Source organism: Paramacrobiotus metropolitanus, unplaced genomic scaffold (genome assembly GCF_019649055.1).
Source record: "Paramacrobiotus metropolitanus isolate TYO unplaced genomic scaffold, Prichtersi_v1.0 Parri_scaffold0000020, whole genome shotgun sequence".
Taxonomy (NCBI): domain Eukaryota; kingdom Metazoa; phylum Tardigrada; class Eutardigrada; order Parachela; family Macrobiotidae; genus Paramacrobiotus; species Paramacrobiotus metropolitanus.
Window position 1 is genome coordinate 485,831 of NW_026570240.1, and position 13,046 is coordinate 498,876.

A 13,046-nucleotide genomic window follows, 5' to 3' on the forward strand; every position below is an offset into this window, starting at 1 on the left:
AAGCATGTTTATCCCTGTTTTTAACAATGAGCTTTGCGGGGCGGGACTTCCCGAATTAACTGCAATTTTATTTGACCTAGATCTGTATCGCTTTCAGTCTCTCACTGTTTCTGACCAGAATCCTCTCGAGTCTCTGTCAACAATAAACTGCCAGGGGACGCAAGTTCCCTCCAACGGGATGCAGCCAGTGTAGCCACTGCCAGTCAGTGCATAGAAGACAGCGCACGACGGTGAACTGGTACAGAACCCGACAAATTACAGTAGATAGGTACGTACGCGTTGTTAATGAAATACGTAATACAGTTTTATAATAAGTAATTATTATGCGATACAGTAATAATTATTAATATTTTGATTCTTAATAAATATTGAATACTAATTCTCATATTATCCTGATTCCTGACGAATCACTGCCGTCTGCAAGCACAATACTGCGCTCGATGCAAATAACCAAAACTTTATGCGAAACACCGGTCTCAAAGACTGACGCTAAACCAATTCTGGCCAGGACACATACATATCACGAAACACTTTTTCTGCGAAGTTATTTTTGGCAGCTCTGCTAATGAATGATAAACATCCAGAAGTCATTACAACGCAGCTGACAAAGCAACCCACTGGGCTAGAAATGCATATTCAATACAAAATGAATTCGTGAAAGACTTCTGCGACACTTTTGTAAAAGCTATAAATTCTTCAAACGCGTTGGCGTAATAGTTTGGCCAGTCGTCGAAGTTTAACATGCTCGCTCTCAATGTACGCTCTCGTTTCCCACAGCATCTCAATCAGCTGCAAAACATCAATAACAGGAGAAGGACCACTCAATATTACAATCTGCGCTGGCAAATTAAAATTTGTTAAACTTTATCTTGAATTTACCGTTTCATCGTGCGTGCAGTCGAGAGGTATTTCTCTGGAGAATTGAGGACTAAACCGGAAGAAGGGAATACTATGCGATTCACTGAAACATCAAGACCAATGATTCGAGATTCATTCCATTCTGTCTGTCAATAATTTCACTCACCACCAGGCGCTAAAAAACAACAAGAAAATAAAACCTGTCGTTTTGCACAACATTTTACTGCTATTAATATGTTATTACCGCGCTCTATCCACAACGCGGCCCTCGCTCTGGCAAGCCTGTTCAATTATAAGTCTGCCCAGAGCAGAAGCGTTCAGTCCAATTTTGGCGGCATCCCAGAATCTTTCAGGCCAGTAAACATCAATACTAAAACATCAATCAACTTAGTGTAGAAAAATGGCTTGCACGGTTAGCACCAAATAGTAACCTTGGAACAGCCAACATAGGTTGACGTCCTGTTCCCAAGGACAACACGCACAAAATTTCTTGAACTTCGCTTTTTCGACCCTAAAATATTCCTAATGTTATGCCGTAAAAAACGGATGACGAAGACAAACCAGAACAAACCTGATTTTTTAAATATGCATTATAATCAAAAATTTCCGTTAAGCAATCCAGCGTTGGATTGTTGGCCATCAAACCGCCGTCCAAAAAGTTTTCTGCCGACCGGAAATACGTTGGCGCAGCGCCCGAAGCTCTATTCCCATGACAAAAAACCCGAAGCTATAGCCAGTAGCAAGCACAAAAATCACTAATGCACGTACCTCGCCGCACGCCAAATCAGTTGATCTGGAAAATGAGAAGAATTCCGATAACATTCAGCTTATTACAAAGAAAAAAAACAACAATTCGATCCGAGTTATTAGCAAGTGACGAGATACCCTTAGGCTCCAACGGCTTGCATAATACTTTGGGACCACTTTTCGTAGGAATGGATTCAATGTGATTCGGTCGCACCGGATGATCGTAATTTCGAAACATATGCAGTGCCGGGGGATGACGATCGACCAGGAGACTTGGAATCAGCACTCTGAATTAAAATCACAACTCAATGATTTTATCAGCTAACAGTACCTACAGTCTTCAACAGTACACTAACTTTGTGCCAACAATGTCGGTCATTTTTCTGTCAGCACCAAATTCTTCTTGTAAAACGCTCTCAAATGTTTCAGCCGGATAAGGGCGGGATCCAACAAAGATTTTGTCTTTCATGCGAAAGTACAAAGCCATACAATGACGCATATCTTTTCCTAAAACCATGGATCAGGATAAGTAATTAACCAATGTCCAGATGAAGATCATTCAACCCAGTCAAACCTGTAGCTAAAGCGAGAGCAATGGATGCGCCGGTACTGGTTCCAGCAACCCAGTCAAAACACTCCGACAGTGGACGTTTGACCATATCTTCCACAGCCATAAGCAATTCAATTAACACCAAACTGGAAAGCAAATGTTGCAAGAAGCAACAAAAACGCGAGTGACATTTAATACGCACCCTCGAATCCCTCCGCCTGTGAATAAACAGAAAGAACTCGTGAAAGGTTACAAAAAACAAAATTGCCAGTTCAACAATTATCGCGGACGCACCATCCAAACATAACACTCTACACTTTCGTTTTGGTCCTAGAACGACTACTGAATCGTCCATTCCATCATCGTCTTCATCCACAGCAGATGTCTCGTCCCAACTGTCGTCCAGAAATTCAAGGCCCGCAGGGAGATTTTCGTCCGGAAGTTGACCATGCTTTTTCATTTCGTCATGAAGCTGACTGCGATACTTTTGTATAAGAGGAGAAAAGGTATTCGACGCCGTAACCGAACCCGTGGCAATACTTAAAGCCATAAGCAGCTCATCTCGTCGCTTCGACAAGGCACATGTATCAGCCAGATGAAGCGCTGTATCACCCATTTTGTTTGGTATGGTCATATCCGATCCGAAGACCACCATCGCTTTCACAATGTCCAGAGACCCGTAGAAAACGGCAGTATGGAGAGGAGTGTTGCCTAAATTATAAATAATTATTACATCAGCTGCGCCAGGTTGTGTTGCAACATAAAATTTTATCTGTAGCGCACAAGAGTAAGATAAATCACATTCAATACTAATTCTGTGCTACTGTAGTGTATGACTGTACGTATTGGTACAGCGACGTACGAGTGCAAAGTATCTCGTGAATTGTTGTCCTGTGGCTATGGCTAATGTGCCGTAGCAACGGCGTACCTATTGTCCATTGTTGTCGCCTTGTTTAGCGATCAGTTGGCTGGTTGGCTCGGTAGCGAGCAGTTGTATTAATAAAGTATACACTGCCGCTACATACATCACAATGGCGTGACTAGGATGTTGTCTATTAACGTACTCAAAGCGCATGTGGGGAGTGTATTGGTCCTAAGACCACAAGCGAGAGGAGACGGAAAGAGAGCCCACGAAGACCACAACTCCATCCAGCCCGTGGATGTAAAAGAAGGAGGAGCGAGAAAGAAGCTCACCGGAGAGAAGAATGAAGGTCACCGGATATGGAGCGCGAAGGCATTGGCCGAAGGGCGTAGTCCATACGGTATGGAATGAAAGTGAAGGTGAAGTTCTGACAGGTAGCCTGAGGAGGACGGCAGGCCTGCGAACGTGAAATCCTCCAGAAGTGAAAGGAAAGAGTGCTTGGACATGAAGCCAGAAGAAGGGCGTAGTCCATTGAATGGTTCGATGACCTTGGCGTACCTACAGTGAAGGAGGACCCAGGAAAATGACGAACCGAATGTGAAAGTTCCTGTTGGTTGCTAGGACGTAAGACAGTGTATTGACAATGTATAAGAGTTGCATAATGTTGCTGTACATTGAATGAAGCATTGTTGGTAACCACTGTGTAATGTGTACTGCATGAGTGCATGATTGTATGTACTTCTGATTTTCAGAAGTAAGGGGCGAGTGTAGTGTATGACTGTACGTATTGGTACAGCGACGTACGAGTGCAAAGTATCTCGTGAATTGTTGTCCTGTGGCTATGGCTAATGTGCCGTAGCAACGGCGTACCTATTGTCCATTGTTGTCGCCTTGTTTAGCGATCAGTTGGCTGGTTGGCTCGGTAGCGAGCAGTTGTATTAATAAAGTATACACTGCCGCTACATACATCACAGCTACATACACTAAACTACCTTTATAGTCGACCACATCAATTTTCGCTCCATGACTAAATAACACAATAGCGCAGTCCAGCCTTGACCGCATTACCATAAGGTGCAAAGGGGTCTGGAATACATAACAATAAGTCAAAATGACGAAATTCGAAGGGTTAAATAACGAAAAGCGATTGTACAAAGAAAATAAAATAATTTTATAAAATTAATTACTCGCGTACCTCTCCCAGGTCATTCCTGCTCTCAACATTAACGTTACAAAGTATAAAGCGCATAGTTCCAGCCTTTGTCTTGCACCAGTGAAGCGGTCCGCCTCCGAATTTAATACCGCTTGGATCCAAGAGGTCAGGGTAAACTTTGCACAGAGATTCAGCGCACCTACAATCACCTGCAATCACCTACAAGCTGAATTCCTGTAGGATAAAGCATGATCGCATACTGCATTTGCAGAGATTTGGAAGCCGGGGTTGAATTAACAGGAACGATGCCATTCTGAGCCAAATCCGCACCAACGGAAAACAGTGCTTCTATACAGTCCTGCTTAGCTGCCATGCACGCCAGCAGCAATGGAGATTGGTCAGCGTGATTTACAGCGTTGATCACGGGAGAACATTTAGCTCCGAGAATCTATGGCAAGAAAATGCGAGTGAAATGAGCAACGCAGAACGCTGTGCTAACAATGGTCTGGCAGTGCCTTTATGATTTCTGGAGATGAGGTGGCCGCGTAATGAAAGACTGTATCACCCATGTTGTTCACGATGTCTAACCGGCAATTCAGTTCCAAAAAGCGCACAATTAGATCCATGTGGCTTCTCTTCACAGCAACATGCAGAGGAACTTCTCCATTTGCAGGGTTTGGTAAATCAAGATTTCTGCAATAAAAACAGGTTCAAAAATTGTGCAAGAAACGGGAAAAGAAACAAAACTGAAACAAAAATTAATCGCACAGCTTTATCGTAATTAACGGATGCGAAAGCCGGTTGCAGAGAGAAATGCAAGATTTTATACGCTCGCTTAAGAAGCTCGTTTCTATACGTATGCAAAAGCGCTTCGCAGTTAAAAGCTTAATGAAAGCCCAAAAAACAACATACTGAATTATGGCTTCACTTTTCCAGGCTTCCATCCAACCAAAAAACGTGGCGATGTGCGCAGTCGGCCAGTCTTTGTTAGCCGAAGTGAAACTGCATACATTTTTCACAGTCACGGGATGCCAAAAATCCGGAATGCCATCGATTTGACTAAGCTGGTTTACGGCAGGAAACAGCACGTCGAATTCTTCGTTTACTTTTTCCTGGGATGGAGAGCGGAAGATGCTGCGGAGAGCAAAAGTTGAAAGCCATGAGTGAAACGCCATCAGTTTCTCTTCACTGTTTACACTTACGAACAAGCACAATCGCACAACAACTTACGAAAACACGCAGTTCGGACCAAGGAGAACCAGATCATAAATTACGGATAACTTTCTCACAGCATCCGCATCTAAATTTGCAGGCTTCTCTCCAATCGGTTTGGCGTAGACGGCAAAGGGTGCTTTGAATTTGCAAAGACTGGCAGCCAGGTAGTCATTCTCGCTGCCTGGGACGACCGTGTACATAAAAGGTAGAATCAACTCCGTCAAACGCTTTTGTCCACGAAATATACTGGGCAAATTGCTGCGAATGTAATCCATGCCGAATTCTCTTCCAGAAAGCAAAGCTGATGTCAGAATTTCAAACCAAAATCATCGGCATCGAACTGATCGAAGTAAGCCGAGTACAGGACTTGTCACTTGTGGTTTGTAGGGCAGTTCAGTAGCAATCAAAATGCCCAAAAGGATATGGCATGGTTCGAGTAATTTTCAAACAATCCCAGTGCGTCAAAGCCGACTCAAAGGAGACAAACATGCCGTCGAAAGAGGTCTTAGGAGCATGTCAAGGAGATAAGCTTTTACGTTTTAATAATATAGTACAATCATACAATGTACGACAAATCCACATAATTGTTATGACTCACGAATCCAAACCGTATTGTCATTTACTGTTTTAGGATCACTGAAAAAACAAACGGAAAGCAAGTGAACGGATTTTCCTTTTTTTTGAAATGTCTTTCTCTATTCCCCCCTCATCCCCCCTCTCCCTAGAATAAAGCTTCGGCTCGTAGAATTTTCGCTGCGTCATCTCAAATTCACATTATTTGAGTGAGTCACATGACATGTCTTAAACATATTCCCCTATATCTTAAACTCTTAATCTTATTTGTAAAACTCTTAATCTTATTTGTAGAAGTAACCAGTAAGTATACTTACAAAATTGTCACAATCATATTTAGGAAGAGTATTATTAATAAGTTCTGTTCTAACAATTACCAAAATTTCGATTGTATGCTGTTTTATCAACAGTGAGTTATTATTAGATTTGTGAACAGATTATTTGCTATTCGTTAGTTCCTTTCCGTGCAGACTTATAATCACCTATTCCATTCTGCAATGAACCACGAACCTCTGGAAGATATTGTAGAAACCAATTCTACTGATGGGGACGATTTCTACCGGGAGCAGAATCGACAGTTGTTTCTGATCCCGAACTAGTCACGTTATCAATTCCGGAGCTCAATCGTCGTCTCCGAGGCCTCGCTAAGGAAGAAGTGAAACGTTTAAAGCAGCGTCGACGAACGCTAAAAAACAGGGGATATGCTGCGGTGAGATACCTTGTCCTCTTTAAAGATTAGTTTTAATTGGTATTTTTTTTTCACGGTAATACAGTGATTAAGATATGAATAATTTATAAGTTAGCGATCTATCCTTGAGTCCTCGCTAAACAATTTAGAATGCTTACTCACAATGTACGGTACCTTAGGCTTATACTATACGTAAATAATAACGGTAAATTACTAGTAATTAATTACATAATCGTAAGGTTTTTGTCATTTTATCGAATCCGTGAGTGTTGTTTCTGGTGAACAACTTTTAGGCTTTTAGCTTTACGGTTACAATTTTTGGTTTTGTCTTGTAGAACTGTAGAAATCGCCGTTTAGAACAAAAAGATGGCTTGGAAACGGTCCGAGAAAATTTGGTGGCGGAAATAAAGAAAATGAAAAACGAAACAAAAACAATCGAATCTGGTAACTATGTACTGTAGATTCCGCACAAAGATTAACTTACTTATTTGAGCTCATCCTCATATCTATATGTACTTCTACGGTCTACCGAAACTGTACTAGACTTGGTGTTTATAATTTTTCAAATTATTGTATGCCCAAATTGGTATCGTAGTGTTTTATGTAGAAATCACTTAAAAGCTTGTTTGCACTTTGCAGATATCGTTAACCTGAAAATCCAGCTTGCTGCCACGGGAAAGTCATTGTAGTTTTTAAGATGCTAATTTTTCTTTTTTTTGGTTGTTTGTATAAGTGTACCGCATTGTGTAGGTTCATGGAAAGGTTTCAGTGGTCAGTATTTCAGCTTTTGGTCTAAGAGACGAACAGATTACACAGGGCGATGAGAATTTTTAAGTTTCACTACTTGTATACTGAGCGCTGCTTACTAACCATCCTCACAATGTCTTACAATAAACAAGAAGTCCTGAACGAAATTTGCTTACGATTACGTGGTCTGTTTACGATATTTACACACAATACTCGAATGTTAGTGCTAATGTTTGCCCAATATTGTTTTGATGGAACAAAGTAGTAATGAACAAGACACATGTTAGAAATAAGAATTAACAGACGTGTAAGATTAGTACACAAACAGAACCGAAAGGTTGTCAACAGGTTTCAACAAAATTCGTAAAACATGGTATCAAGCCGCCACAATTCAAGTGCAATATTTTTAACCACCATCAATTACAACAATAAACGTATAGCTACTGACCGATTGAATTCAAGAACATTACCCAAAATTAACTCCCAGCATACTCTCGATGCATATTGGAAATTATAGTTGATACAATAAACTGTCAGAAAACACTTCCAAAAGACATTAGAAAAATTACAAACACGCTGCAAATGACTCCTCCAATTTCTTAATATAAAGAAAGCAACTCACTCTTCTGACTTAGATTCTTCATCGCATTTCGGCTGACTTCGGGCACTCTTTGCCGGTGTAAAGAGCATCATAGAAGCTGCGCGTTTGATGCCAGAACCGGAACGGGTACCCAATCCAGAAAATACTTTGGAAACACGAAGCGTCGTCTGAGATGCCAGCTTGCGGGCCTTTTCCATTGCACGCTTATTAAATCCATCCGACATTTTCATGTCACACGAGCTTTCCGCTTCATTCTCCAGATTATCGTTGTTCCCCGTTGCGTGGCTGTTCATTGCGCGCAGTATTATCTGGAGCTCGTTAATCGCTGTCTGGAGATTTTCATGGTCGGGATGGTTATCACTCCTGCCGAACAATAAAGGTCACCACAAAACCACTAATACGCAAAAACCCTCTGATGCCAACTTACGTGTACTTTTGTATGTCCTTCAACAGAAGAACGACTGTAGGCAAACGTTGAACCGGGCGGATCAATAAATCTGACAAAGACTGCCGACCAAACTCAGGAAGCATCAAAAGTCGTTTCAATAAAGTTCGAACTTTCGCTTTACCAATGCAAGTGTCTTGAACAATACGCTGAATTTCCTCAAAAGAACATACAAAAGGAGGATATGATTTTGAAATATTAAAAACATGTTGTAGAAACAAGGAACCAATTTCACAGCCATCATCCCATGGACTCATCACAGTTTCCAGTTCCCTCACGATCTGCTCGTGAATACTGCAAATTGAAAAAAAGCAAGCATTAAAACGAAATGCATACTTCGTACATTTATTCGTAAAACCTAAAGCCCGTTGCACTGAACTACATTTCTACGCAAATACAGTAGCTTTACAGATTCTGTTGACAAATTAATTTGCTGGCACGGTAGACAATAAAAAAGATGTCCGTATGTTAGGCCAGATATAACAGCATCGTGCAATTTTGCACAGAATTCAATTATATACCGAAAAGGTAACAGCAAAAGTATTTGCCGCATAATGCAGGTCTTACAGGTCCGTAGAATATTCGTCACTGTCTCAAAAATGTTATTAAAGCCTGAACCAAATAGCTGCCGGTTTCCTAAAATATTCGAAGAATAAAAAGCACCACTTGCACAGATGCACTACCTGAAAATATCAGGAAGGCGGCCAAAAATGGCGCCCACTTGGCCGGCATCCAGACATCCACCGCGGCCATTTTCACCACATTCCAATCCACTTTTAACATGTGTCAGCAAACTTCGCAAAATGATGACATAGTTCCGTTCCGTATCTAACAACTCCATTATCCGCTGGTGACGCTTGGATGGTTCTCTTTCTTTCGGCGGCTCATCAGTGGACGTTTCCGACTTACGATAAACCGGCTGCTCAATTCGCGGCTGATCCGTCAGAGCGGGAGATCCCAAAATTAATGATCGTAACTGCTTTGTCGGACTGTCGGATGGAGGATAGCGAGGCATCATCGATTTCGCGGAACGATACAGCCGGCGCTTGGGACTGCAAAAGGTTTCCGGTTCGGGTTCTGCGTCTTCCAGGGACAGTCGCCGTTTGCGAACGTGGACTCCCCCCTGGAAATTGTTACCATCCCGGAATACAGAAAACTGAAGCAACGAAGGCAAAATTTTCCGGCTGAAGGAAACAATTAGCAGATCGGCGGTAACAACATGCTGGCCATCGTGCAGAACGAACCACCGCGTCACAGAATCCACAATCAATTCCACATGACGCTCCTCGCTGCTAACATGTAGCCGTGCCTCAATATTTCTGCAAAAAAAAAGCAAAATGACAAAATTACGACTTTCACCTAACCCCAAAGCGAAATTAAAATTTTAGATCAAAACGTTAAAGCTTCAGGCTAAAACGTTTCAAGCTTCAAATTTTAAATTTTAAACCTATGAAATCCTCTGCGAGATCAAAGATCGAAAAGAACAACACGGCTACGATTTTTTCCACTGTTCGTACCTGTTGTGGTGATTGACAACAACAATATCAGAAGATAAAGAAAGGTCACTTTCAACAGAACCCCCGGCATTAGCAATGTAAGTAATCCAATGCAGACGCTCCGTCTGGCCAAAGCCGAGCAAATGAAAACGAATGTGCCGCAAAAAGCATCCCTGGAATCTGCAGCGTCGCTGGATGACGTCAGGTGTGCTACCGGTATTGCGCGTACTTCGCCGACGCCACAATTGCGCAGGCCAATCTTCGGTCATGATTTCGATTTTGGACGGATTCTCGATGGCTGTTTGGTAACCAGCACTTAAGGCATTGTACGTTATCAGATGGGTCGGTCTTTTCACTGGAGGATTCCTTCAAGGGCAACCAAAGTCATATACTCCCGCGGCGATACGAACTCATCAGTACAGTACTGATAACAATTTTGCTTTTTACCAGGTCAGGTCTCATTCAAAGTCATTCTGCTATTCTACACGTTTTTTAAACAAAGCACTTCTGTACATAAATATCGACTAATATCTGTATAAATATTTCAAATTTTTGCTCTTTCCAAAATGGGATCACCTATTTGTAACATCTCGCAAATCATTGAAGTCAGTAAATTGTAGGTACAGTACCTTAAAAATTGCTAGACCTAAACTTCTTTAATAGCGGGTAAGCAGTACGACATTTTGCCATCCGGACACTATAGGCCCGGAACGTTTGTTGAAATTTGCAACAACGAACGTTTGCAAAAGCTGGTTACTGTAACGCGTGAGTTGCATTGGTTTCCAACTTTGCAGGCAGTTGCATCTGCAGCACTGTACTGTACATATTAACCTCCTAAACTATTTTTTGTTCCAAAGGGTACTTCCTATTATTAGCAGTTAGGTGGCTAATTGGTACTAATTTAAACCGCAATGGGACAGGGACAACAGCAAAACCACGTAATAAAAGGCAATGATGTGCTTACAGCTGGACATTCCATTAAGAATCCTTAAACAGCCACTTTCATTTGGAAATGTTTCAAACTTACAGCGATAAAGACGACGAGACTAGTCTGCGGATGACCAAGCCTCCCATATTATGGATCTCTCTGACAATCTGACCCGTCTGCTGATCGCAAAATCCGCTGACGACAGCCACAACGCCCTCCATTGCCAGACTGTAGATAGGCCTTCGAATATCTGGCAGGTGATCGGTGCAGATCGCAGCAAAATGGGCCAGTGCAGGCGGACCAAGAATTTGCTTGGAAACCGATTTGATGCGCTTAAACAAATCTCCATCAAAATTTTCTGTGATAAAAACGATCTTCCTTCCATTTTTCTTCCTCGAAGCCGCACGAAGGGCCTCTTCACAGAACAGGAATGAGCAAGCGTGAAAAAGCTTTACGCTCTGTTTCACGGAAGTGTTGTGTTCCAGCTCTTTATCCAAAAGGCAGAACTGAAGTTTTGCTGGCGCATGCTTGCCGATATCCATGCTTCAGCTTCTTCGTACGCGGACGTCACGTTGTATTTTTCTCTCTGAGATGCGTCCGTTTCTCATTCTGATCCAGTTTGTCAACGGCGAGCTCGGAGAAGATCGAAGCGTGCACGAGTGTTTACTAATATGGCTCGGTCCACTTTGGAGTAGGAATTCAGTTTTAAAAATCAGTCCAGGAAGACTTTAGAGCTGAAACATATTCTAATGGTTTTACCCTCTTGCAAAATGAACCTCTGACTGTCTAACAACTGACACAGTCAGGCAGGTGTCAAACTTTTAGTCCCATCATTCAGACCGTTAATCTATGACAGTAAGCTGTGCGACACAAAAATGGTTACAAAATAAAGACAATAAAATAATGGCTTCAGTTTGGCTTTATGATTAACAACATGAAGTAGTAAGTACATGTATTAAATGCTGACCGTAAATAATTAAAACATAAAAATTAACAACAGGACTTTTGCCTTTTGGCCTTCAGCTTCTCAAAAAAATTCAGAAATCAAGTTGAATCAACGGTTTAGCGCTACGTTCTACCGCAATAGGTAACCGCCGTACCTGGAAGCGTTTGATGTGACTATACGTAAAATTAATACATGCACAGCTGGCCAGTGGCCACTGGGCACTGGCCATTGTTATTATTCATAGTACGTAACGTTTGTACAATACACCTATGGTAAATAGACTAATGTAAGTAATTTTACGGTAAAAAAGTTTGTAATTGATGTATTCATTTACTTACTTAACCTTAACTTTGCGATTTCTTACCGAAAGTGCATGATAATATTAATGTAAATTTAATATATATAGATATGATATACATACCAGCATACGGCAGGCCGAGGATAAGGTCGATGGTATGGAATATATGCGCGTTGGTCATTGCGCCCTTGCTACCTGAGAACGCGTTTCCGATGGTCCTGATGACTGTAAATCTCGCTGCGCGCGAATTAGAATCCCAAATCAACTCAAAATCGGAAAATTGATACTCTGCTCCAGGCTTCTTAAAACTGAACAAAGCCGATCGTCACTTTATCAGTGCTCGTGCTTAAACTGAGCTACACTATGTGATAAACTGATACTAGTCATGTTATGCTTGTAATTTTGAATCACCATAAAGTTTTAATTAATATTGGTACAAGCAAAGAAAACATGAACTAGAAATAGCGATGCTTGCTGGAAAGGCAAAAAAGAGGACACTGCTCCTGGATGGTATCCAACAATCGCCTCCAAATGTTTCTGCAAGGCCAACGACGTTATTTTGCTGATCAGACAGCATTTTCTAAGTGTGAATGCTAACGATCGGTGGAAGCATTGCATAATATCAACAAACGTTTCCTAAAGTTATGTCAAGCAGACCTCAGCTTGACCTTCGAAAAGCAGCCGCATTAATATATATTCGAGAATCGAATTTTAGTGTGAGCAAGAAGGCAAAAAACGTGGACCATTGAACATGCTTAATTTTCAAATTGTACAGTAGCTCTCACAGTCACGCCTAGGCACAAATACAGTATATATGAAAAATTACTTTATGGTTGTAATTTAAATTTAATAGTGCACTAAGAGCAGTTCTCAGAAATTTGCATAGTTCCAATTATATATCGTGCGTTTAATTTTAAAAAGCAGTAGTTATGTACGTCG

At 41.5% G+C, this 13,046-nt stretch overlaps 3 protein-coding genes across 3 annotated transcripts; 1 reads left to right on the forward strand and 2 right to left on the reverse strand.

The window, feature by feature from the left end:
• Positions 1–449: 449 nt before the first annotated feature.
• On the reverse strand, positions 450–6,058 carry LOC129586145 (85/88 kDa calcium-independent phospholipase A2-like). The gene is made up of 17 exons (XM_055479176.1): positions 5,401–6,058; positions 5,083–5,304; positions 4,686–4,863; positions 4,431–4,618; positions 4,213–4,369; positions 4,010–4,103; positions 2,450–2,866; positions 2,358–2,373; positions 2,180–2,301; positions 1,962–2,112; positions 1,744–1,892; positions 1,627–1,651; positions 1,430–1,559; positions 1,290–1,369; positions 1,103–1,228; positions 880–1,033; positions 450–789 (listed from the first exon to the last, which is right to left on the reverse strand). The coding sequence occupies exons 1-16, from the start codon at positions 5,658–5,660 to the stop codon at positions 1,021–1,023; spliced, it is 2,328 nt and encodes a 775-aa protein (XP_055335151.1). The 5' UTR covers positions 5,661–6,058; the 3' UTR covers positions 450–789; positions 880–1,020.
• A 444-nt stretch (positions 6,059–6,502) lies between these two features.
• On the forward strand, positions 6,503–7,652 carry LOC129586349 (transcription factor MafG-like; the record flags this gene model as incomplete). The annotated part of the gene is made up of 3 exons (XM_055479531.1): positions 6,503–6,667; positions 6,982–7,090; positions 7,286–7,652. Coding segments are annotated over 3 exons (324 nt in total), but the record flags the coding sequence as incomplete, so codon positions are not given.
• Positions 7,620–12,523, reverse strand: LOC129586146 (protein ECT2-like). The gene is made up of 6 exons (XM_055479177.1): positions 12,231–12,523; positions 10,963–11,597; positions 9,957–10,301; positions 9,123–9,758; positions 8,422–8,733; positions 7,620–8,357 (listed from the first exon to the last, which is right to left on the reverse strand). Exons 2-6 carry the CDS (start codon positions 11,403–11,405, stop codon positions 8,012–8,014), a joined length of 2,082 nt encoding a protein of 693 aa, XP_055335152.1. The 5' UTR covers positions 11,406–11,597; positions 12,231–12,523; the 3' UTR covers positions 7,620–8,011.
• Positions 12,524–13,046: the final 523 nt, after the last annotated feature.